At 35.8% G+C, this 24,776-nt stretch overlaps 1 protein-coding gene across 1 annotated transcript in view; it reads left to right on the top strand.

Moving 5' to 3' along the window:
• Positions 1–969: 969 nt before the first annotated feature.
• Positions 970–24,776, top strand: part of LOC138329803 (trichohyalin-like) — a 29,886-nt gene continuing 6,079 nt past the window's right edge. Inside the window, exons 1-13 of the mRNA XM_069277097.1 lie at positions 970–1,067; positions 3,259–3,336; positions 7,252–7,324; positions 12,893–12,943; positions 15,771–15,962; positions 16,415–16,720; positions 17,057–17,149; positions 17,435–17,515; positions 18,334–18,411; positions 19,085–19,516; positions 19,983–20,051; positions 21,297–21,347; positions 22,127–22,258. Of these exons, the coding sequence (XP_069133198.1) occupies positions 973–1,067; positions 3,259–3,336; positions 7,252–7,324; positions 12,893–12,943; positions 15,771–15,962; positions 16,415–16,720; positions 17,057–17,149; positions 17,435–17,515; positions 18,334–18,411; positions 19,085–19,516; positions 19,983–20,051; positions 21,297–21,347; positions 22,127–22,258 (1,731 nt within the window). The 5' untranslated portion in view covers positions 970–972. The remainder of the gene's footprint in view (positions 1,068–3,258; positions 3,337–7,251; positions 7,325–12,892; positions 12,944–15,770; positions 15,963–16,414; positions 16,721–17,056; positions 17,150–17,434; positions 17,516–18,333; positions 18,412–19,084; positions 19,517–19,982; positions 20,052–21,296; positions 21,348–22,126; positions 22,259–24,776) is intronic.

Genomic DNA, 24,776 nt, shown 5'->3' with positions numbered 1-24,776 from the left:
CCGGGTACAGTACTGTATTCAACCCAATAAGCCTCCATGACCCTTTATATAAGCATCACCTCCTTTTTTAGACATACATGTAGCTACCGTAGTTCACTTACTTTCAACTATCAATTTTTGCTTCATGCAGATTTACTTTATTTCATATTTTATTTGATTTTTTGCAAATTAATTGAAATTTGTAAAAGGTAAAAATTTAGTGCCATGAAGCTCTCCTCAATTTTCATATCTTTTAAATTCCTTGATATATGTGCTTGTTGGGTAGAATGCTGTACAGTGTAGTTTTGTAGAGATTCATATGTGTATACATGATCACAAGCTTTGGTGTATAAATGTTTGATTGTTACTTATGTTCTAACACTTATTTTTTTCACTATTATCACGATATCTTTTATCACTTTTCATTTGTAGTCCATCATGCAGGGTCCATAACCTATTATATATATGATAATTTTTGGAATAGTTAATTTTGAAATGTACCACACATACTTTTAGTATATCTACCTCTGTTCTGTTGTTTTTAATATGTTGAGACTCCTGGTGAAAAAATTACCAAAGGATGTCCATTTTGAATAATGTCATTCAGCTTCTGTTGGTACTTAGCTGTTTGTATTCAAATTTGAATTTAGCTACCTTGGATGTAAATGACAAAGTATTGTAATGGATATTATCTCACAATGACCATACATCAAGTGCTCTCGTAGATTTCATATAATTTTGATTCTTAAGTTCAGATCAAAAGAAGGAAATAAACCTTATTCATATTAGACTTGTATTGATAGAGATATTTCAATGGCTGGTATAAGCTGCTCTACAAAGGTGACGTTTCAGCACTGACTTTGACAACACACCAAGTATTGGTCAAGGAATTTAATAACAATGTAATTAATAGTCTTGATAAATAAATGATGCATGTGTTTTTCTAATACATTTCTGTTTTTGCATCTTTTGTTTGTTTGCATGTTCCTGTGCATGAATAGTGATATGAAAACCAGTGTTTTGTCTGCTGATCTCGAGGAAAGACTTGCTCAGCGTCGACGCGATCGTGAGGAACGTCTCAAACTCATGTAGGTTTTAATCTATAAAATCATTATCTGCATAATGATGAAATAACGAATCCAAATAAAACTATGTATTCTTGCATTGTTTTAGCAATAAATCTTATGCAGTACGTTATAGTTTTGAAGAGATATATATACAGGTATACACGAAATTTGGAAAGCTTAGTATAAGAAGCATACAATACCAGAAAAAAATCTTATAATTCACGAAATGTAAATTTTGTATAGTAATATTTGCTTGTAAAGGAAAGGCATGTAATATGTCTTCATCAACGGATTCATGCACTGTATAGAAACTTCATTTAATTCACTAGCTATAGCTATCAGAAGACATTATTATGTAAAGGGAGATAACTTTATTTTGAAGTAACGTCAGCTTGACAGGGTCTTCAAGAGACTAAAAAATAAAAGATGGTTGGCACGTCTCAAATGGTAAATTTTTTATTTAGTCACTTTAAAAAGCCATATTTCCAGGGTTATAAAAATTCTTCTTGCTTTAATTGTGTGTAATTATGACACTTATGGGAGAAATAAATTACCAAAAACAGCTTTTAATTGGTGGATGTGATGGAATAACAAGTTCCAAATGGATTATGACAAACAAACAAAAAAGAATTATGGACGGAATCCCAGAAGGAACTTATCAACCTTACTCTTGATGAGGATATTTGATCCAACACTGTTGAATTATGGGTATTTGTAGTTCGAGATAACAGGAGATGATAATCGATGTAGATTAAAAAAAAAGTTATTTTGTATAAGTATGGTATGGATACTTAAAAATGTGGAAATTTGGATATTGCTGATGGAGAGGTGATATTGGACGTGGCTCCAACTCTGTGGAAATCTGGATATTTTTCTGTATCATGAAGAACCTGGATATTTCTTATTGAGAGGAGGATATGTATTAATCATTTCAGAAATCTGGATATCTATGTCTGAATGTGAGTGTTCTGCCATGGAGAGTACTAGTGCTTTGATACAGATCCAAGTACCAATGTCCCTACTGTGATCTGGATAATGTTTTCTGTGTTAAATAGTGCTGTGTGCCAAGAGGAAAATGGCAGTATTATGTATGTTGTGAGCTTGTGGCTCTGTATAACATACTGGTCTGATACCAGGGACATCCGTGGAATGTTACTACCAAAATAACCTCCACTGGCACAAGAGCTCCCACACACAAATACAGGAGGAAAAAATTATCAGTGCTACATCAGGTTATGGAAATCTGGCCCTCGGCCAAGTGCTGATATGTGCAGATATTCACTGAAAAAATGGATATATCAAGAGCAACACATATGTGCGAGCCAAACAGATTTGGATGCATATTCTCAGATAGTGTATTATTTAACTTCAAAGATTTAGATCAACATTGAATTTATTTTCCCTAAAGCAAGAAGAAATTTTATTGATACAAAAAGTGCAACAATTCTTATTGAAAAGATTGAAATATTTCTATGGAAGAAACAAAGAGAGAGATTTAACTTGAATTATAACATTAGCATGACCTGGTCGAAATATATATATAAACATGTAGTATGAAAACGCATGCATTGAATTCAAGAGTGAACTATTCCTTCTTTTATGACAAATGGAGTTATCTTTGGTTGTAAAGTAAAGTTTTGATGATTCAAAATAAGAAATAATCATTTTTCACAACCGAAGATGACTACCATTAGATTTGTTTGATAAATCAAGTTTAAAATTTCAGCTGAGTTATCAAAGGGAGATAATCAGTGTATTTTATATGCTCATCAAGCAAGTGATAGCTATTGAGATATTACAATGTAGCCTTAATACAAAATATTATTAAAATATTATAGTGTAGCCTAAATACAAAAAATTGAAACCAATCTTTTCTCGTTCAATATTCTGTATTTATCTGGGTATTAATTATTTGGACAAAACAAGGTAATTTTCACTCTTAAACACATCACTTCACAATTGATGCATATCTGTAAGGGCAGAAATTTACCGCATACAGAAATCTGTGATCCATTGGTTTGGTATAATTTAACTTGATGATTTTGAAACAAAAATTGTCTCCCCTTAATATGAAAGTGTTTCTATAAGTGTTAGTTCATCACTTGCTTGATTGAGCCTTTTGAACTTGTTTTCTATCCTGTTTTGATTTTGTTTGAGGTTTGTGCTAGCTTGTTTTTAACAGTGTGACCTTTTTCCTTCCTCACTAATCCAGAGCTGCAGGGGTTAGCACAATAAATGGGGAGGACGAATTCGAACGCCGAAGACGGGAGCGCCGAGAACAAAGGCTGAGGCAAGAGCGACATAAAGGATTTCTAATACTTATATCATACACATGTGTACAAAGTGCCTTTTTTGTCTAAATTTTTAAATTTGCTCGAACACTAGTTGAGTAAGACACAAGAAATTTTCTTTACAATTTTTTTTTATTCAATTTAGTTTAAAAACATATTAGCCTTTACAAATCCCCTGATAATCATTACAATACGGGGGTTTTCGAGATCCCAAAATGATGTTGGTAAAGTACAATTTACCATCAATTTGTCCCACCATCCGATGATTATAACGTCATCATTTGACGTGAATTTCGTGACGTCATAATCACCAGATGGTGGGACTAATCAGTGGTAAATTGTACTTCACCAACATCGTTTGGGGATCTCTAAAAAGCCCATATTACTCAAGTCTATCCTATACATTACCACTGTTAAATTATTAAAAGTTTCACATTGGATAAGATATTGTAATGAAATTGAACACAAACCTAAACATTTTCTTGAACGTCGAGTGATAGACATATGCCATTGTTCATGATTCTAATGACCCTAACACCAGATTTAGACACTACAACATATAGTGTATATCAGTGTCTAGATATCTATCGCCTAGCTTGATACCAGACATAAAGGTATAGCCCTGGTACCACACATGAATGTATAGCCCTGGTACCAGACATGAAGGTATAGCCCTGGTACCAGACATGGAGGTATAGCCATGGTACCAGACATGAAGGTATAGCCCTGGTACCAGACATGAAGGTACAGCCCTGGTACCAGACATGAAGGTACAGCCCTGGTACCAGACATAAAGGTACAGCCCTGGTACCAGACATAAAGGTATAGCCCTGGTACCATACATAAAGGTACAGCCCTGGTACCAGACATAAAGGTATAGCCCTGGTACCAGACATGAAGGTACAGCCCTGGTACCAGACATAAAGGTACAGCCCTGGTACCAGACATGAAGGTACAGCCCTGGTACCAGACATGAAGGTATAGCCCTGGTACCAGACATGAAGGTATAGCCCTGGTACCAGACATGAAGGTATAGCCCTGGTACCAGACATGAAGGTATAGCCCTGGTACCAGACATGAAGGTACAGCCCTGGTACCAGACATGAAGGTATAGCCCTGGTACCAGACATGAAGGTACAGCCCTGGTACCAGACATGAAGGTATAGCCCTGGTACCAGACATAAAGGTATAGCCTTGTTACCAGACATAAAGGTATAGCCCTGGTACCATACATAAAGGTATAGCCCTGGTACCATACATAAAGGTATAGCCCTGGTACCAGACATGAAGGTACAGTCCTGGTACCAGACATAAAGGTACAGCCCTGGTACCAGACATAAAGGTATAGCCCTGGTACCAGACATGAAGGTATAGCCCTGGTACCAGACATGAAGGTACAGTCCTGGTACCAGACATGAAGGTACAGCCCTGGTACCAGACATGAAGGTATAGCCTTGGTACCAGACATGAAGGTATAGCCCTGGTACCACACATGGAGGTATAGCCTTGGTACCAGACATGAAGGTATAGCCCTGGTACCACACATGGAGGTATAGCCTTGGTACCAGACATGAAGGTACAGCCCTGGTACCAGACATAAAGGTATAGCCTTGGTACCAGACATGAAGGTATAGCCCTGGTACCACACATGGAGGTATAGCCTTGGTACCAGACATGAAGGTAAGGTATAGCCCTGGTACCACACATGAAGGTACAGTCCTGCTACCAGACATGGAGGTATAGCCCTGGTACCAGACATAAAGGTATAGCCCTGGTACCATACATAAAGGCATAGCCCTGGTACCAGACATAAAGGCATAGCCCTGGTACCAGACATGAAGGTATAGACCTGGTACCAGACATGAATGTATAGCCCTGGTACCAGACATGAAGGTATAGTCCTGGTACCAGACATGAAGGTACAGCCATGGTACAAGACATTATAGCCTTGGTACCAGACATGAAGGTACAGCCCTGGTACCAGACATGAAGGTACAGCCCTGGTACCAGACATGAAGGTACAGCCCTGGTACCAGACATGAAGGTATAGCCCTGGTACCAGACATGAAGGTACAGCCCTGGTACCAGACATGAAGGTATAGCCCTGGTACCAGACATGAAGGTATAGCCCTGGTACCAGACATGAAGGTACAGCCCTGGTACCAGACATGAAGGTACAGCCCTGGTACCAGACATGAAGGTACAGCCCTGGTACCAGACATGAAGGTATAGCCCTGGTACCAGACATGAAGGTATAGCCCTGGTACCAGACATAAAGGTACAGCCTTGGTACCAGACATGATGGTATAGCCCTGGTACCAGACATGAAGGTATAGCCCTGGTACCAGACATGAAGGTACAGCCCTGGTACCAGACATGAAGGTACAGCCCTGGTACCAGACATGAAGGTATAGCCCTGGTACCAGACATAAAGGTACAGCCCTGGTACCAGACATGAAGGTACAGCCCTGGTACCAGACATGAAGGTATAGCCCTGGTACCAGACATGAAGGTACAGCCCTGGTACCAGACATGAAGGTACAGCCCTGGTACCAGACATGAATGTATAGCCCTGGTACCAGGCACGAAGGTATAGCCCTGGTACCAGACATGACCATTTATTTGATCAGATGGTTGTCTGGTGACAAATTCTGTCATAATGTCTAAGTCAGGTGTCAAAATCAAAAGAAACTCAGATAATGAATGTCTATCATCTATAATTAGCTGGAACACTATTGTGTACACACACATGCTGAGGTGACCAGCCCCCTGTAGTGGGTTAGAGAACTAAATCCAGATGTTTTCTCTTTACTTAGGTAACCTAGGACTACATATGGTAACTAGAGGAGAGACACAAGATCCGCCCCCAACAACTGCCACCATATACCCTCCCCCCATTCACCACCCCTGTCTTCCCTCCCCTCTCCCACCCCCTCCCAACCCCCTCAATGCTGGGTGATGGTTACAACTTACTGTGCAGTATAAAACCACAGTTATCTCAAAATAGTTTTTGGATTATTATCAGTTGGCTAAATATAGAACATTACTGACTTAAATTCGGGCAAGCAAGCACCGGCAAGTAATATATTGAGTACTGATAAATTGGTGCTCTAAGAAGTAACATACATGTATTATGTTTGACTGTCCCTATAACTTAAATCTGTAAACAAAACTAACCATTAGGGTATGTGAAAGAAAAAAAAAGTGCAATTGAAAGATGCTATTCAGATATTCATATTTTGAGTTAAACCATGTGAAAATTTGTCTACAGAGATATCCCACATAAAAAACCTGGATGGTAAATTTTCCATAATGGACATTTATTGTAGTAGTTACTGGGTTCTGTACAAACATTAGATCACTTAAACACAAATCATCGTAGAAAATTTTAATAATATGATCATATTTGCTTTTTGATGATATATTAGATTAAAAATTGTTTGCAAATACTTTTACAAGGTGTTTCAAAGGTCTTTGTACATGTGTGTTTGTTATTACGACTGGTACAAGGGAAGTAACTCCTGATACCACTGAACCTATTTTGCATGAGTGTGACAAACAGTTTGTTACTACAGATTCCCTCTTGTTGTTTTTAAGAAAGATTGGAATGGAAAATAGTATTTCTTTTTAAAAGTTTGAAACCTTGACATTTAGAAGATTGTAGAGACATTTAATGTTTGATGTTGTTTTAAGAATTTAGTGAAGATAGTTTATCATAGTGATTAGTATATCAACAAACAAATAACTTCATTCTAGAACCACTTAATATCAGTGTTCATTGACCATTTTTCATTTTCATCTTCATCTAGAATATCACTAATATAAGCAGTTCATGAGATTTTTTAAGAATCCATTAATGAATCTTTTTTTGTAATGAAATAAATATATTTATGACAAATTTAATGAATTTGCAGAGGTGGGGACGAAGCACCAGAGGAGACCACATCTCGTCGTAGCCGCCGGCGACAAGTAGAGGAGGAAGAAGAGGTAAGACACCAATTTACAGTCTGATTTTGAATATTCATTTTCAGTAAAATTTTAACAGCTGGTTAATATCTCATACTTTTGGTTGACAGATTTCTTTGATCAGAACTCCATAGCTGATTCATTTCATTCACATTTAATAATTTGTTTTCAATTAACAACATATCTGGTTTTGTTTTTGTTCTTGTAACATTGTGTTTGTCCTAACGTTGTGTGTGTATGTTCAAAAAAGATAATGCGCTGATTATTAGATGTTTTATATAATCTCAGCCACTACAAGAGAAGTCACTTTGTGATGACAAGGACAGTAATTGTGTGATGACAGGGGAAGTAACTGTGTAGTTACAGGGAAGTAACTGTGTAGTTACAGGGGAAGTAATTGTGTAGTTACAGGGGAAGTAATTGTGTGATGACAGCTAGGGGATGTAACTGTGTAGTGACAGAGGAAGTAAATGTGTAGTGACAGGGGAAGTAATTGTGTAGTTACAGGGGAAGTAATTGTGTAGTGACAGGGGAAGTAATTGTGTAGTGACAGGGGAAGTAACTGTGTAGTTACAGGGGAAGTATATTGTGTGATGACAGCTAGGGGAAGTAACTGTGTAGTGACAGAGGAAGTAACTGTGTAGTGACAGGGGAAGTAATTGTGTGGTTATAAAGTAGTTACAGGGGAAGTAATTGTGTGATGACAGGGGAAGTGATTGTGTGATGACAGGGGAAGTGATTGTGAAGTTATTGTAGTAGGAAGTAACTTTGTGATGACAGGGGAAGTAACTGTGTAGTTACAGGGGAAGTAATTGTGTAGTTACAGTGAAAGTAACTGTGTTGTTACAGGGGAAGTAATTGTGTGATGACAGGGGAAGTAACTGTGTAGTTACAAGGGAAGTAATTGTGTGATGACAGGGGAAGTAACTGTGTAGTTACAGGGGAAGTAATTGTGTGATGACAGGGGAAGTAACTGTGTAGTTACAGGGGAAGTAATTGTGTGATGACAGGGGAAGTAATGTGTAGTGACAGGGGAAGTATTGTGTGATGACAGGGGAAGTTTGTGTGATGACAGGGAAGTGATTGTGTGATGACAGGGGAAGTGATTGTGTGATGACAGGGGAAATAATTGTGTGTGATGACAGGGGAAGTAATTGTGTGATGACAGGGGAAGTAATTGTGTGATGACAGGGGAAGTGATTGTGAAGTTACAGGGGAAAGTAAGTGTGTGATGACAGGGGAAGTAATTGTGTGATGACAGGGGAAGTAATTGTGTGATGACAGGGGAAGTGATTGTGTGATGACAGGGGAAGTAATTGTGTGATGACAGGGAAAGTAATTGTGTGATGACAGGGGAAGTAATTGTGTGATGACAGGGGAAGTGATTGTGTGATTACAGGGGAAGTGATTGTGTGATGACAGGGGAAGTGATTGTGTGATGACAGGGGAAGTGATTGTGTGATGACAGGGGAAGTAATTGTGTGATGACGGGAAGTAATTGTGTGATGACAGGGGAAGTGATTGTGTGATTACAGGGGAAGTAACTGTGTGAAGTTACAGGGGAAGTAATTGTGTGATGACAGGGGAAGTGATTGTGTGTTATGACAGGGGAAGTGATTGTGTGATAACAGGGGAAGTGATTGTGAAGTTATAGGAGAAGTAACTTTGTAATGACAGGGGACAGTAACTGTGTAGTTACAGGGGAAGTAATTGTGTAGCTACAGGGAAAGTAATTGTGTAGTTACAGGGGAAGTAATTGTGTGATGACAGGGGAAGTGATTGTGTGATGACAGGGGAAGGATTGTGTGATGACAGGGAAAAGTAACTGTGTAGTTACAGGGGAAAGTAATTGTGTAGTTACAGGGGAAGTAATTGTATAGTTACAGGGGAAGTAATTGTGTGTTGGCAGGGGAAGTAACTGTGTAGTTACAGGGGAAGTAATTGTGTAGTTACAGTGAAAGTAACTGTGTTGTTACAGGGGAAGTAATTGTGTGATGACAGGGGAAGTAACTGTGTAGTTACAAGGGAAGTAATTGTGTGATGACCGGGGAAGTAACTGTGTAGTTACAGGGGAAGTAATTGTGTGATGACAGGGGAAGTAACTGTGTAGTTACAGGGAAGTAATTGTGTGATGACAGGGGAAGTAATTGTGTGATGACAGGGGAAGTGATTGTGTGATGACAGGGGAAGTGATTGTGTGATGACAGGGGAAATAATTGTGTGATGACAGGGGAAGTAATTGTGTGATGACAGGGAAGTAATTGTGTGATGACAGGGGAAGTGATTGTGAAGTTACAGGGGAAGTAAGTGTGTGATGACAGGGGAAGTTAATATGTGTGATGACAGGGGAAGTAAATTGTGTGATGACAGGGGAAGTGATTGTGTGATGACAGGGGAAGTAATTGTGTGATGACAGGGGAAATAAATTGTGTGATGACAGGGGAAGTAATTGTGTGATGACAGGGGAAGTAATTGTGTGATGACAGGGGAAGTGATTGTGAAGTTACAGGGGAAGTAAGTGTGTGATGACAGGGGAAGTAATTGTGTGATGACAGGGGAAGTGATTGTGTGATTACAGGGGAAGTGATTGTGTGATGACAGGGGAAGTGATTGTGTGATGACAGGGGAAGTGATTGTGAAGTTATAGGAGAAGTAACTTTGTGATGACAGGGAAAGTAACTGTGTAGTTACAGGGGAAGTAATTGTGTGATGACAGGGGAAGCAATTGTGTAATGACAGGGGAAGTGATTGTGTGATGACAGGGGAAGTGATAGTGTGAAGGTATAGGAGAAGTAACTTTGTGATGACAGGGAAGAAGTAACTGTGTAGTTACAGGGGAAGTAATTGTGTAGTTACAGGGAAAGTAACTGTGTTGTTACAGGGGAAGTAATTGTGTGATGACAGGGGAAGTAACTGTGTAGTTACAAGGGAAGTAATTGTGTGTGATGACAGGGGAAGTAACTGTGTAGTTACAGGGGAAGTAACTGTGTGATGACAGGGGAAGTAACTGTGTAGTTACAGGGGAAGTAATTGTGTGATGACAGGGGAAGTGATTGTGTGATGACAGGGGAAGTGATTGTGTGATGACAGGGGAAGTAATTGTGTGATGACGGGAAGTAATTGTGTGATGACAGGGGAAGTGATTGTGTGATTACAGGGGAAGTAACTGTGAAGTTACAGGGGAAGTAATTGTGTGATGACAGGGGAAGTGATTGTGTGATGACAGGGGAAGTGATTGTGTGATAACAGGGGAAGTGATTGTGAAGTTATAGGAGAAGTAACTTTGTAATGACAGGGGAAGTAACTGTGTAGTTACAGGGGAAGTAATTGTGTAGCTACAGGGAAAGTAATATTGTGTAGTTACAGGGGAAGTAATTGTGTGATGACAGGGGAAGTGATTGTGTGATGACAGGGGAAGGGATTGTGTGATGACAGGGAAAGTAACTGTGTAGTTACAGGGGAAGTAATTGTGTAGTTACAGGGGAAGTAATTGTATAGTTACAGGGGAAGTAATTGTGTGATTACAGGGGAAGTAATTGTGTAGTTACAGGGGAAGTAATTGTGTGATGACAGGGGAAGTAACTGTGTAGTTACAGGGGAAGTAATTGTGTAGACAGGGGAAGTAATATGTGATGACAGGGAAGTGATTGTGTGATGACAGAGGAAGTGATTGTGTGATGACAGGGGAAGTAATTGTGTGATGACAGGGGAAGTAATTGTGTGATGACAGGGGAAGTGATTGTGTGATTACAGAGGAAGTGATTGTGTGATGACAGGGGAAGTGATTGTGTGATGACAGGGGAAGTGATTGTGAAGTTATAGGAGAAGTAACTTTGTGATGACAGGGGAAGTAACTGTGTAGTTACAGGGGAAGTAATTGTGTGATGACAGGGGAAGTGATTGTGTGATGACAGGGGAAGTGATTGTGTGATGACAGGGGAAGTGATTGTGAAGGTATAGGAGAAGTAACTTTGTGATGACAGGGAAAGTAACTGTGAAGTTACAGGGGAAGTAATTGTGTGATGACAGGGGAAGTGATTGTGTGATGACAGGGGAAGTGATTGTGTGATAACAGGGGAAGTGATTGTGTGATAACAGGGGAAGTGATTGTGTGAAGTTATAGGAAGTAACTTTGTAATGACAGGGGAAGTAACTGTGTAGTTACAGGGGAAGTAATTGTGTAGCTACAGGGAAAGTAATTGTGTAGTTACAGGGGAAGAATAATTTTGTGATGACAGGGGAAGTGATTGTGTGATGACAGGGAAGGGATTGTGTGATGACAGGGAAAGTAACTGTGTAGTTACAGGGGAAGTAATTGTGTAGTTACATGGGAAGTAATTGTGTAGTTACAGGGGAAGTAATTGTGTGATGACAGGGGAAGTAACTCTGTAGTTACAGGGGAAGTAAGTTTGATGACAGGGGAAGTAATTGTGTGATGGCAGGGGAAGTAATTGTGTAGTTACAGGGGAAGTAATTGTGTGATGACAGGGGAAGTAATTGTGTAGTTACAGGGGGAAGTAATTGTGTAGTTACAGGGGAAGTGATTGTGTGATGACAGGGGAAGTGATTGTGTGATGATAGGGAAAGTGATTGTGTGATGACAGGGGAAGGGATTGTGTGATGACAGGGAAAGTAATTGTGTGATGACAGGGGAAGTAATTGTGTAGTTACAGGGGAAGTAATTGTGTAATGACAGGGGAAGTGATTGTGTGATGACAGGGGAAGTAATTGTGTAGTTACAGGGGAAGTAATTGTGTGATGACAAGGGAAGTAATTTTGTGATGACAGGGGAAGTGATTGTGAAGTTACAGGGGAAGTAAGTGTGTGATGACAAGGGAAGTGATTGTGTGATGACAGGGAAAGTAACTGTGTAGTTTACAGGGGAAGTAATTATGTGATGACAAGGGAAGTGATTGTGAAGTTACAGGGGAAGTAAGTGTGTGATGACAGGGGAAGTAATTGTGTGATGACAGGGGAAGTGATTGTGAAGTTACAGGGAAGTAATTGTATGATGACAGAGGAAGTAAATGTGTAGTGACAGGGGAAGTAATTGTGTAGTTACAGGGGAAGTAATTGTGTAGTGACAGGGGAAGTAATTGTGTAGTGACAGGGGAAGTAACTGTGTAGTTACAGGGGAAGTATATTGTGTGATGACAGCTAGGGGAAGTAACTGTGTAGTGACAGAGGAAGTAACTGTGTAGTGACAGGGGAAGTAATTGTGTGGTTATAAAGGAAATGTTGTGATAGGGGAAGTAACTGTGTTGTGACAGGGGAAGTAAGTATGTGGTTATAAAGGAAACGTTGTGACAGGGGAAGTAACTGTGTATAGTTCGAGAGGAAGTAACTGTGTAGCAACAGAGGAAGCAAAAAGAGACATTATGAAAGGATATATTACTGTATGGACAGAGCTAAAACTGTTTTGAAGTATTCAATGTGTTTTTGGGGGAAAAGGACACAAATATCAAGTCGTTAATGTGTGTTGGTAGGTCAAGTGATTCGGTATGTGGGGAGAAGTAAACTGGTGTGTGTGTTTACAAGGGAAGTAACTGTGTATAACCCTCACATGTTTGGATAAATAATTGTTTTCAGGACAGTACATCAAGCTATCGCTCACGGAGGCGAAGAGGTGGAGATGATGAGGTAACGTCAGTGTTGTCCTTGGAAACTGCACCGCAACCTTGGGGACTATTGCACCATATATTGTACTAACATCTTGTCCATGTGCAACTCTGTATCATATATAGCTAACTTGTAATCATCCAGCTTATCTCTAATTTCTCATATCTCAAATTTTAGTATATTTTCAGAAAATCAATCAGGTAGTCTATGGTTAAAGGCCCACTACCTTTCCGGAGCAAAACATAAAAGTTTCTTAAAAACATTAATAACATCAGAGAATATATACCGATGACCTAAGATGAGATTATAACACCAAACATATGCAAAATTTCCTACGTAATATATGATAAGAGTAGAGAGTCATTTCGCTGTTTTGCCGTCTGGTGAAGTGATAGTCAACTACCACTCTGTATTTAGGATGAAGGCGGGAAACATAGGCGATCCGCGTTATGAAAATTAACATTTAATTTATTTTAATCAAATTGTCCAGAAGGTGATGATATGTGTAGTATTAACGGTAAGTTAAAAATTATTGAACTTGTTTTACATTCCCACTTAAAAAATTCATAGCCATTTCGGAAAGGTAATGGGCCTTTGAATTGAAATTCAAAAAATGTTTTGGAAGTGTAAAATTGATAAAATAAGATTTTTTAGATATGATAAAATAAGAGAATGCTGGAGCAGATATATTTTCCTTACTGGTAACCTCTTTCAAATCCAAGAACATCCTCTTCAATCATACATATCTCAGACAGTATATTTCCATGCAGTGACTCCATTCCGTTCCAAATCCTGTCTTAAAATAGTATCATCTTTCACTCTGTGAAACTATCTCCTATCCTTGAATAGGTGACCTTGAGGTACAGGGTTAACAAAACTTTGCATCATCAGGTTTCCATCATTTACTGTTTATTGACAACTATTTCCTCTCCTTAGTGAAATTGGTGAATTATCTCCCTTCCATCAGTTGTCTCCCTTCCATCAGAGGTTATGTTGTGAAAAATCCACTTTTACTCATTATTACAATGTTTCTTACATCTGCCAACCCCCTACCTCATACTCTCTTCTGTCAATTCTTGGTGTTCTAAGATTGGATTAGATTGGATACAATCTATGAACTTGAATTTGTATTAGGGAAATCTTGCACAAAAGCTGCCTGAATGAAATCTGCTAATGTTAAAACACTTTATAATGCATAAGGCTAATTTTGAGTTGATATAGAATATAAGTTTGTGAAAATATGCCCAACATTTCAATCTTGTAGTCATAATATTCTGAAAACAGACCGATTCAACTAAAGTAATTTCATTTGATAATTATGATACACAATATATAGGTATATATATCATTGAAAACAATTCATAAGCATATATACATGCAAATATATTCAGTATGGTGATAGCGTAGAAATTGTATCTTTATCAAAATTACATATATGCTTATTAATTTCATGAGTACAACATTTCTACATATACCTTTGTTATATTAAGCTTTAGTTGCTAAACAGAAATTAGCCATGCTACTAATCAATTGTTGTCATATAAAACGTAAATATATTGTATACATGCTTTCTGTTGTAGATAGATTTTTAATTTACAGGCACAAACCTTTATCATTGCACCATACATATTATTTCTTTCTTTCAGAAACTGCTGTGTAGAGCTGATATGTATTGGTTTACTGCTCATTATTTGTTTACATATACGGTACAATACTTCTTAAATTGTTAAATTGGAGGAGGTTATAGGCAAGGAGTCAAATAAGTTTTTAGTTCTGTGAACCCTGAACTTCATGATCAGTTTCCTAAAATTTCATAGGAAATTAAAACAATTTAAATAGATAGGCTTTATCACACATCAGGTAAACTCAAAAAATGCATTTTCACAGATTAAGAAGTCAAAGATTGTTTTAGGCAGTGAAAAGCAGTAATTTTGTTCTGCCATATTGAGTTTGTTAGGACCATTTTCATTACATAATATATATGACTGATCATTTAATGTTAATGCAATGTTCAAAAATATTTCTGGATGAATTCACTTTATATTGAGATGAATGGCAATCGTGTGATAAAAAGGATATTTTTAGTTGCTTTGAAATCTTTCATTTCTTTTAGTTAATGATTTTATAGAGGATTCTTGTCCATTAGGGCAGTTTTGAGTAAAATGGCATTATAATGACACCTTCCAGTGTTTGTGATGTTATTCAGCTATGTCAAAAATATGACGTCACAATTACTGGAATGTTCTCTAACTCATCACCATACTGCTTTACTGTCTGGGAACCTCCGTATTATGTAGACTTAGAGAAATTGTATTCAACTGTATATGTAACTGTAGTCAAGTGTATCTGTATATATTGCTACTAACCTATTCAATCTTTGGATATTGATCTCTAATTGTTGGTGTTTTAGAAAAGATTATTTTTAATACACTGCTGGCAAGATTATAATTATAAACAACGATAAAATATAAGCTGTTATTCCTTCCAGATCATATACACAGAGATAATAGAATGATGCTATTTCTTTCAATTTATGACATTTTTTTTTCTGAAATTCAGAAAGAAATTTTCAAAGATATTGAAAACTATATCGGTTCTATTGAAATTTATACATATTAAGCAATAACTGATATGTAATATTTAAGTACAAAAATATTCATTAGTTGAGAGGTAAGAAAAGAGAAAAGTTTCAAATTATTTTATATAGACTTGGTTTTAAACTAACCAAAAAAGATCCGACCTAACTCATTCCCCCTAACGACAAATTTGAATTCATCTGATTCAAAGGATGGAACAGTTCATTATGATTTTTCAGGGGTGAATGATTGATACCTTATTTGCCCAACAGGACAGTTACAGTGCCCCAGCAGAGCCCGCATACGACGAGGAGGCAGAAAATCGCCGTCGTCAACAACAGGAAGAGGAAGAAGCAGCTGCCAGAGCCGCTCAAGAGGAATACGAAAGACAACAGGAAGAACTACGCCGCCAGCGTCAAGAGGAAGAAAGACAGAGACGTGAAGAGGAGGAGAGAAGACAAAGGGTAGGTCAACTTTACTGGGGTCAAGGTCGTTGTACCATATAAAAGTTTATCAACTTTGACAGCATGTCATTTTACCAGACTTGCATGTTTCCTGAAATATGAGAATGAAAACTTCTTTTGAAATATGATTGATACATGCTAGCTATTCTTTCTAAGTTTCATTGACATGATTGTTGCTATATTTAGATGTTCTAGGTTGAGCTATGTTTGTTTCTTGGTAGTTCAGCAGTAGTTCACAAAGTTGCATGACTTATCAGTCTATTTAAGTTGAAATATTTTGCAAGCTGTAAATTTTGATTGGCATGATTTTTAAGATACATAATGTACTTTAAAATTTTACATTTACAGGTTTTGTAGATTTTGTTTAATTAAACTATTTGCATGTAAGGCTAGTATTATTTAAGCAATTGAATGCATGTGTGATTTCCTATGATGCATGTTGATAATATCAGAAAAAAGAAAGAATAGAAGAACAGGAACCACAACGTTATCAGAAAGCACTACAAGAACGGACAAAACTAGAAACCCGACCCGCATCAGATACAAATGGTGATACTGTTGACAAAGGGTTAAAGGCGGGGAATAGTGACCGATGGTCAAAAAATTCCTTCAGCAAAAGCATAGAAGTACGACGAATATCAGAAGAGGGAAAAGCAGGAAAACTCAAATCTTTCTTTGAAACTAAAGAGGATTCAAGTCCTAAGTCAAATGGGGTCCCCACGCAGCCAGTTAAACGTCAAAGTTCAATCAAAAGCCCTGCTGTAAGTTTTCTTAAATCAAACGTTGTAGGTCAATTTGTATTTCAAGTAGTTTGAGCATTCTAGTAATATTGATTGGAGTTGAATAAAACAAAGGTCTCTTTTGAGTTTGTCATGCAAAATGTTTACATTAAATATTTGAATTCCAACTTACCCGGAAAACTGAAATAACTACTAAATTCACATAGTCATGAGATTTGTGAAAACAAAGATTAATATATACTTGAACACATACCAATCTGATCATAGAATAATGAATATGGACATACAAAATGTATTAAGCTCCCCTATACAACTTTCATTAACATGTGTTATTCAACACATTTGGGTTTTCAGCCTATAGAACCTATCGAGGATAATTCCTTGAATCTTGTCCAGGAACAATTAGTTAAGTTTGAAACAAGTATGCATCTCCATCACACCCCAAAGGTAAGACAATACTGTAAATCTTTTTTTCTTATGTAAAGGAAATTTCTGAACAAGTCAACACATCATGATACATATCTTGGAGGAATTCTTACAGGCGTATTTGACAAAAAAGCAGATACAGATTTGATTTGGAAATTTTATTGAAGAAATGAACTACATGTATTTTGAATTCTTTCATGCATCACTCAAATGCTTTGAAAATGAACATAAATTCTTAGAAAGTTCTATGGATGTTAGTAAAACCTTGCAACAAAAACCGTCTTTCATAGTCATAACCATTTCCAGATTGAACCAAGGAAGCACAGGGAGATAGAAATAAAAATTATAGCACAAGGAGCAGACAGATTGAAGAACATACAGAAAAAAGTAAGACTACATTAAGCTACAATAAATAATATTCCTTTCTTCAGTTTTCTGTCCATCATCCTATCACATCAGGAACTTCATTGAAATCAAACTTACCATTAGTGTTGTATTGATGATCGGCAATAATCGATTAACTGGCTAGATGACCCTCAACCGATCCGATGATCGATTGAAAATGTCATAATCGATCATCGGAAAAAAAATTAAACTCATTGGGAATCAAATATTTTTCTATTGAAAACCTAAAATACACTGAAAACTCTCTAACATTCCTCCATGTCAATAATTTTTACCAAATACTGTCAAAAAAGGCCAGAAATTTTTGACCTTTCAAAGGTTGCACAAAGAAAACCACAAACTAATTTTAAAAAAGTAAAGAAATTTAAACAGCACTAAACAGTATTCATGTTTTCAGTCCTTCAATAATGATTTGAATAGAAATATGTGGAGCTGAATTGAGCTGAAAAAAGTAGGAGGGTGCTTATATAGGGATGGGATATTTTTTGGGTTGCATATGTTTTATACCTTTTTGTTCCAAGAGAAAAATATCTCCTACAAGAAAATTTCAAATTAAATGATGAAAATGGAATTAAAAGCAAAATCTTTTCAAGCCATGTACATCAATTCTGGTTTTCATAAAGGCATTTTAGCATTGTCAACATTTAGCTGATGCATTGTACATGTTATACGCAACATTTTGAATCTGTCCTCTACAATATTGGTGAAGGCTTCTAGCTATAGTAAACACGCTAAAATGTTTGTTTGCTTCAAAGGTAGTTCTATACTAATTACTGTTATTCTATATTTCGTTTCAACAGTTTCAAGGAGAGAATAATATGATGAATGGTAACTCGCCGAGACTGGGAAAGTTCAGTTCTAGTGAACAACACATCAATGTAAGATACATTGAACAACACAATCATAATTAATGAAATAAGAGTTTATTGAATTAAAAGTCATTGATGTTTGTAAAGTTTATTGAATTAAAAGTCATTAATGTTTGTAAAATGTAATGATTAATCATATATTGTAAAGGCCTTCTATGTTTCCTAAACATTTTTATTTTTCAAATAGGAATATAAAATGAGATTAATAATTTTGTATTGTCACAAAAGTTATTACCGTTAATGCTATACTCATCATCACTTTCTGAACAATTTAATTAAATAAATCAAACATAAATTTTCATAACACAAGTTGTCTTATGTTTCCTGCCATTGTCCTAATTATACTGTCTGTTAGTTGACTTTCACTGCTTCAGATAGCAAAACAGTGAAAAGAATCTTTACTTTTGATATATATTATGCAGGAAATCTTTATAACCTTATATAGGCTATTGATATATATTTTCTTTTATTATTATTTTTTTGAAATTTAAAATTTAAAAAAAATCAGAAAGGTAGTGGACCTTTAATTGAATTGAATAGAAAATAATATATACCGTTCACATTCTCCTAATCCTTCTTTAGATTGACTGTAGATGTATTACATATATTTCAAATAGCGTTAACAGATTATTCTAGGAGTTTTTAAACTCAAACTGGAAATATATCAATGCAATCCCTACAGGAAAAAACAGAATCGTGGAGGGAAAGTCCCACAGTGCTAAACCGCTGGAACCATCAGCAAACTGACTTGACTAAGAGAACTTATCGTTCCACTTCATCAATTTCATTAAATTTGGATAATAATGCCAGTGAACAAGTGCGAAGGAAAAGTGAGAAAATCGCTCTTTTAACTGCTAAAATTGTTGATAAAGGGGACAAAGGGGAGGTAACTTCTCCTTTATCACCCAGAGAAGGATCTTCACTGAGACGGAAGTGGTCATTGTCTTCAGACACTTCCTCTGATACGACTGATAGCGTAGTTACAAGATGGCGGGCCAGGAACTCTGTTTCTAAACTAACAGATAGATGGCAGCATGATCAAGCCAGTTCTCCAAATAATAGCTTTACAAGGTCACCACGACCTTGGTCTTCTTTATCTCCAGAGCAGAACAAAGTAAGATCTATTTATAACATCATGTAACATATATAGATTACAAAAAATGTTTTGTGATAAAAAATCGAGAAATACAGTACATATTAGGAAAATGATTTTCGGGAGGTTATTTTTAGGCAATTTTCATATGATACTGATTTGAATAGATTGTCAAATTATGAAAAAAAATCTTATGGACAACTTAAAAACACACACCACATATAGAAATTTGAAAATGGTACTCATTATACTCAAAAAGATCATTTTTTTGCCAACATTCTTTAATACTGCTTGTTTATTTCAGATTTGGGGAAATGATACATTGCATGTTTTGTGGTAAATCCTGTTATTCAGCTGATGTTGTTTGAACAAATTGCTTGATGTTTTTGACATGTTTAAAGAATTTTAACCTTTTTGAAGAGAATTTAACATTTGTTGCGCATGAAATTTTAAAAGTTATTTGGTTTGCATGCTTTGCACGTTTCAGGAAAATAGACTACCAACTGTTCGAAGGTCAAATAGTTTAAATTTGGACAGAAGTTATACAGGCCGATTGGTAAGTTACTGTAGGACATTTAAAGAGATACATTGGTGTGGTGTCAAAGTATCTGTATATACCCCTCAATAAGGCTGGTCTTAATGTTATCAAGGGATTCTTTGGTTATTTTCTGAGGAAACAGGATTTCTAAAAAGGAAACGCAGCAAGTATTTTTTTATCTCTAATGCTACTTCTCTTTAACACATCAGTAAATTGTAACCTTATCTGACTTAAATAGCTTTTGTGTAAGGCAATGGTTGCTGGTTTAAGATTATACAGCTTGAAACTCAAAATATAATCTTATCATACTGAAATTATCAAAATATGTCTGAATTTTCAGGTACACATTAAATTTAAAATATCATTGCTTTGCTACTTGAGCATGAAACAATTTTGAAAAGTGTTGCTAAGAATTAATTTTAAGATGAAATTACTAAGTCAGTTATTAAGATTTCTTTGTTTTATAATCATAAAGTCAAATAAAATTATTGGTCTCTTGTTGTATAATCATAAAGTCAAATAAAATTATTGGTCTCTTGTTTTATAATCATAAAGTCAAATAAAATTATTGGTCTCTTGTTTTATAATCATAAGGTCAAATAATATTATTGGTCCGTTTCCTGTTTCAGCCACAAAACAATAGGGTAGGTAGTTAGGGAAAAGGTTATATTTTATTTCTTTATGGCGTCCAAACGCATGGACAATGATATATTACTTGTCTTCTAGGATATTGGAACTTATTATAAGGGTTTAAAGTTCAACACATAATAAAGTGTTCCAGGGTTGGCAGTAAATAGGTATGGTATGGGAGCGGGAAACAACTGTTATGATTTTATTTAGCCTAACAGCATATCACAATAGTAATATTGAAATTGCATGCAGATGATGTATTATTCTGTTGATTGATTGATATAACCTTTTCTTATTTTGCTTTCATAATATGGAGTTTTATTTAAAGTTTATAAATAGTTCAATGTTGGTGGTTTCTTCACAAAATTTCTTATTATTGACTTATGATTTAAAAAAGAACTGAAGATGCAGACAATACAGTTTTTCATTTCATGTCATATGGTATAATTTAAACATTTTTGAAGTCTTCGAATTATCTTAAAATATATTTTTATGTTATGTGAAACAGACTAGAACAATATGACTCTGTTATTAATAGCATTGTATATCATATTGTATATCATATCATGAAGATATATATATATATATATTAAGCAGTGTCTTTATCTATATCTCATTCTTTTTCTGTGACAGGAAGAGGAAGAACGATTGAGACTTGAACGCGAAGAACAGGAGAGAGAAGAGGTTAGTCTTGTCTGTTTTAATGTCGTATCATACATCATATATCATCTTTGGTTCTCTTTCCTCAGGCTTTCAAATTCTTCAACTTTCAAGTGCATAAACATTCTTTAGAGACTTGTATGATAATGAGACTTTCACATGTGCTAAAATATACTCTGTGCCTTGTCTATATTGTTTGTGTTGTGTATAGTTGAGCAAAATGATGTCACAATGACGTTTGGAAGCTTAACGTTCGCAGCAGCGTGCACGTGCGTTCTAAAACAAAGCAAAGCTTGCGCTCTTGTCAGTGAGACAAAACAAGTACATATGTACAAACATTTACAACAGGATAAAAAAGAGTAGAGAGTAATTGAATCAATTTGATAACTTTTTATTGAAAACGACACATGTTACTTTTTCGATTATCAATACAGGTACCTCTAAGGAACAGTTATGCCTTTGGAAATTTATTCAGAAGACTTTTTGTTCTCGGAATTTTCTGTGTTTTTTTCCCAATTAAAAGGTAGAAAGGGAGAAAATGAACAAATTATCCACTATTCCCCTGGAAATATTTTGTTACTTAATTATTACGCCTCAATTCTAAAATGGCTGAGGAGGAGAGCCTAAGATTTCATGTTAGTTTCTGGAATATGTCCAGATGAAGTGATTGAATATGTGAGGTTAAAAGTTATGTCAGAGTAAAAGGAATATGTCATCAAGTTAAAGGTCATGCGATGCAACTCTCCAAGGTATACAAAGGTTTTAGTAAAAGCCCATATACATCAGTAATTTCTGTGTCTAAGGCTCAAGCAATGATTGATGAAGAAGCAAGAATCGAGCAAGAAAAGCTTGATGCAGAAAGGATTAAAAAGGAGAAACTTGAACAGGCGGAGCGAGATCGCGAGGAGGAAGAGCGTCAAAAGCTCATTGAGACGGTTTGTATGGGCTGTCATGGCAACGTCGTAGAAATGAATTGCCATCTTGTAGCATTAGAGTCATGTTCGTACACGTATGTCTGGTATTATGGCTGTAGTCAATCATCTTCATCGTCATTGTAACTCTCATCTCACTGTCCAACAGGTTTCATAGCACCATAACAGAGAACAGATGTGTAAGAGATGTTACACAACTTTTGTCCTGTTTGTCTATGGAAATTTGGGCTCCAAACTTATGATTTTACTACAGTCCTTTATTTCTTTCTTTCTAATTTTTACAAATATTGACATATATTTGCCTGTTTCTTTTTTAGTTTTTGGAATGACTATTTTACATATATGTGTTTAAGCATATTATATGAAGATACAAACTTCATTAATTCTGAAAAATGTACACATTTACGATATTGTCTAAAATTGAAAAAAAAATAATGTTCAGAAAAAAAACTCCAAGCAAATGAATCTGATGTTTATCTGCCTTTGTCTATCATGGCAAATACCAAGGAATCCTTTGAGCTCCTTCTGACACCCTGTCACTATGTCAGCCTAACATCCATCATGACTTTTGTGTATAGATTTTGTGTCCACAATATCATATCTCTGACGTGACTATAATGAAAACCATCACTCCATGTTTGTATCTTGTTTGCATGCTGAAACTTCTTGTGTAAAAACAGCATTCCAACCAGACCCACCCTCCTAAAGAGAGTGCTTTATGTACATCCGTGAAAGAAGATTCACTCAAAAGGAACAACCCTGATAGCTCTCTCTCTCTCTCTGTCTATCTCAAAAGTGGCAATGTTTTTTTTTTTTTTTTTTTTTTCAAATTAGAATATATTTGTCATATTTTTGTAGCATCACGAAAGTAGAAATTAGGAGAATATAGATTTAGATTTTAGAATATTTTTTGAAATAATTTATTTTGTGCTTGCACATGCTTCACCTTTCCTAAAAACCTCTGTAGAAGAGAAATCCTACTGGGCCAGTCTCAGTTCAGATACATGTAGTTGTGTGGTTGCATGTCATTTAATATCAAATAATCGTTTTAAAATGATCACTCAATTCAAAGAAAATGTTTTGTTCGATTTCTTTTCAGTTTTAGGTATTTTTTTTATTCAAAAGAAGGTTTTCAAAGCAGACTTCTACACTATGACAGTAAATTTTATTACGTTTTTTAACTGATTTTTCCTATTTTCCAAGCAATAAGTTTTGAAGATTTGAAAACTTTGGACATAAAATGCATTAATTAAGAAAACATTTTTGATAACACGTTATTGTTTATCTTAGGAGAATAAGCAAGTTACGAATTCCTATAGTAGGCAATCTGAAGCTAAACAGGAACTCTAGAAATCTATAATTGTTCACTTATAGTGCATTGCATGAATGCGAATATGGTAACTATCCAATAATGTGTGAGCACATGGATGTGCATGATTCTGATTGGCTAGACTGGGTTACCCAACAACCAGTAGAATTCAAGCATTGCCACTTTTGAAAAACAACCAATCACCATTCTTTTCAAATCCTGGCAGCTGACACCAAAATGTGAAATAATCATTCCAAATTTTTTTTCTCTCATTTTTCAGATTTTTTTGTAGCACTGCAGCATTATCCTGTTTAAAATATGATTTTCATTCAATCTAATGAAACGATATAGTGTTTAGCATTATTGAAAAAAGGGAAATACTTAACATAATGTTTGGAAAGTGTAAGGTATTGTAATGTACTTGTTTAGAAAGCAGTATGGACATGAACGCAAGGATCATAGTTCTTCATGAAAGGTTGGTATTCTCTGTTTTTATATTTTAGATATCAGTTGCTTTTAAGTGATTAATAAACGTGTTATTTATGTTCACTTCAAGTCTGTGTTCTAACACTAAAATCAATCTCGGCGAGGAAACGGTTATAAATAACACTGCAACAAGTCCCACTAAAATTGGTGTCAAGTATAATTTCCAACTCAATCTGTCAATCCTGAGATGATGATTTTTCTTTCGATGTTTTGTTTCATCCTACCATCTAGCATCTTCCTAACACCGGCTAAAGTTCATTATCAGAACAATTTATTAGCTTTTTGACAAAGGTAAAACAAATTAAGATTACAACCTTTTTGTAGATTCATAATATGTGTCAGAATCCAAGGTCAAAGGTACTAATACCCACACCTTTCAACACAAGTTGAAAGTCAATGTTCAAGTGTTATGTATAGGCATAGAAAGTCACTTTCATTGCATAGATTCCTGAAAGTTTTAATTGCCGTTTATTGTAGATTTGTACACCATTAAGCTCAAAAGGACAAACGTTAATTAATTAGAAAATGGGTTTCGGTTTCGTTTTAAATGTTACGATCATTGAAGTTATTTAAGTTAGTCTTTTAATTTCATTATAAGAGCAAATTAAGGAATATTAGTGATTTTTTTTTATATCTGAACACTTTCCAAACATTTCATGTATGGGTATTCCTGACCCTGAAACCCAAATTATTCACAAGATTGATACAGGATAATGTGTGCTGTGT

Source organism: Argopecten irradians, chromosome 8, assembly GCF_041381155.1.
Source record: "Argopecten irradians isolate NY chromosome 8, Ai_NY, whole genome shotgun sequence".
Taxonomy (NCBI): Eukaryota; Metazoa; Mollusca; class Bivalvia; order Pectinida; family Pectinidae; genus Argopecten; species Argopecten irradians.
Note: the sequence above shows the minus strand (reverse complement) of the source record. Positions and strands in the feature narration are given on the sequence as shown.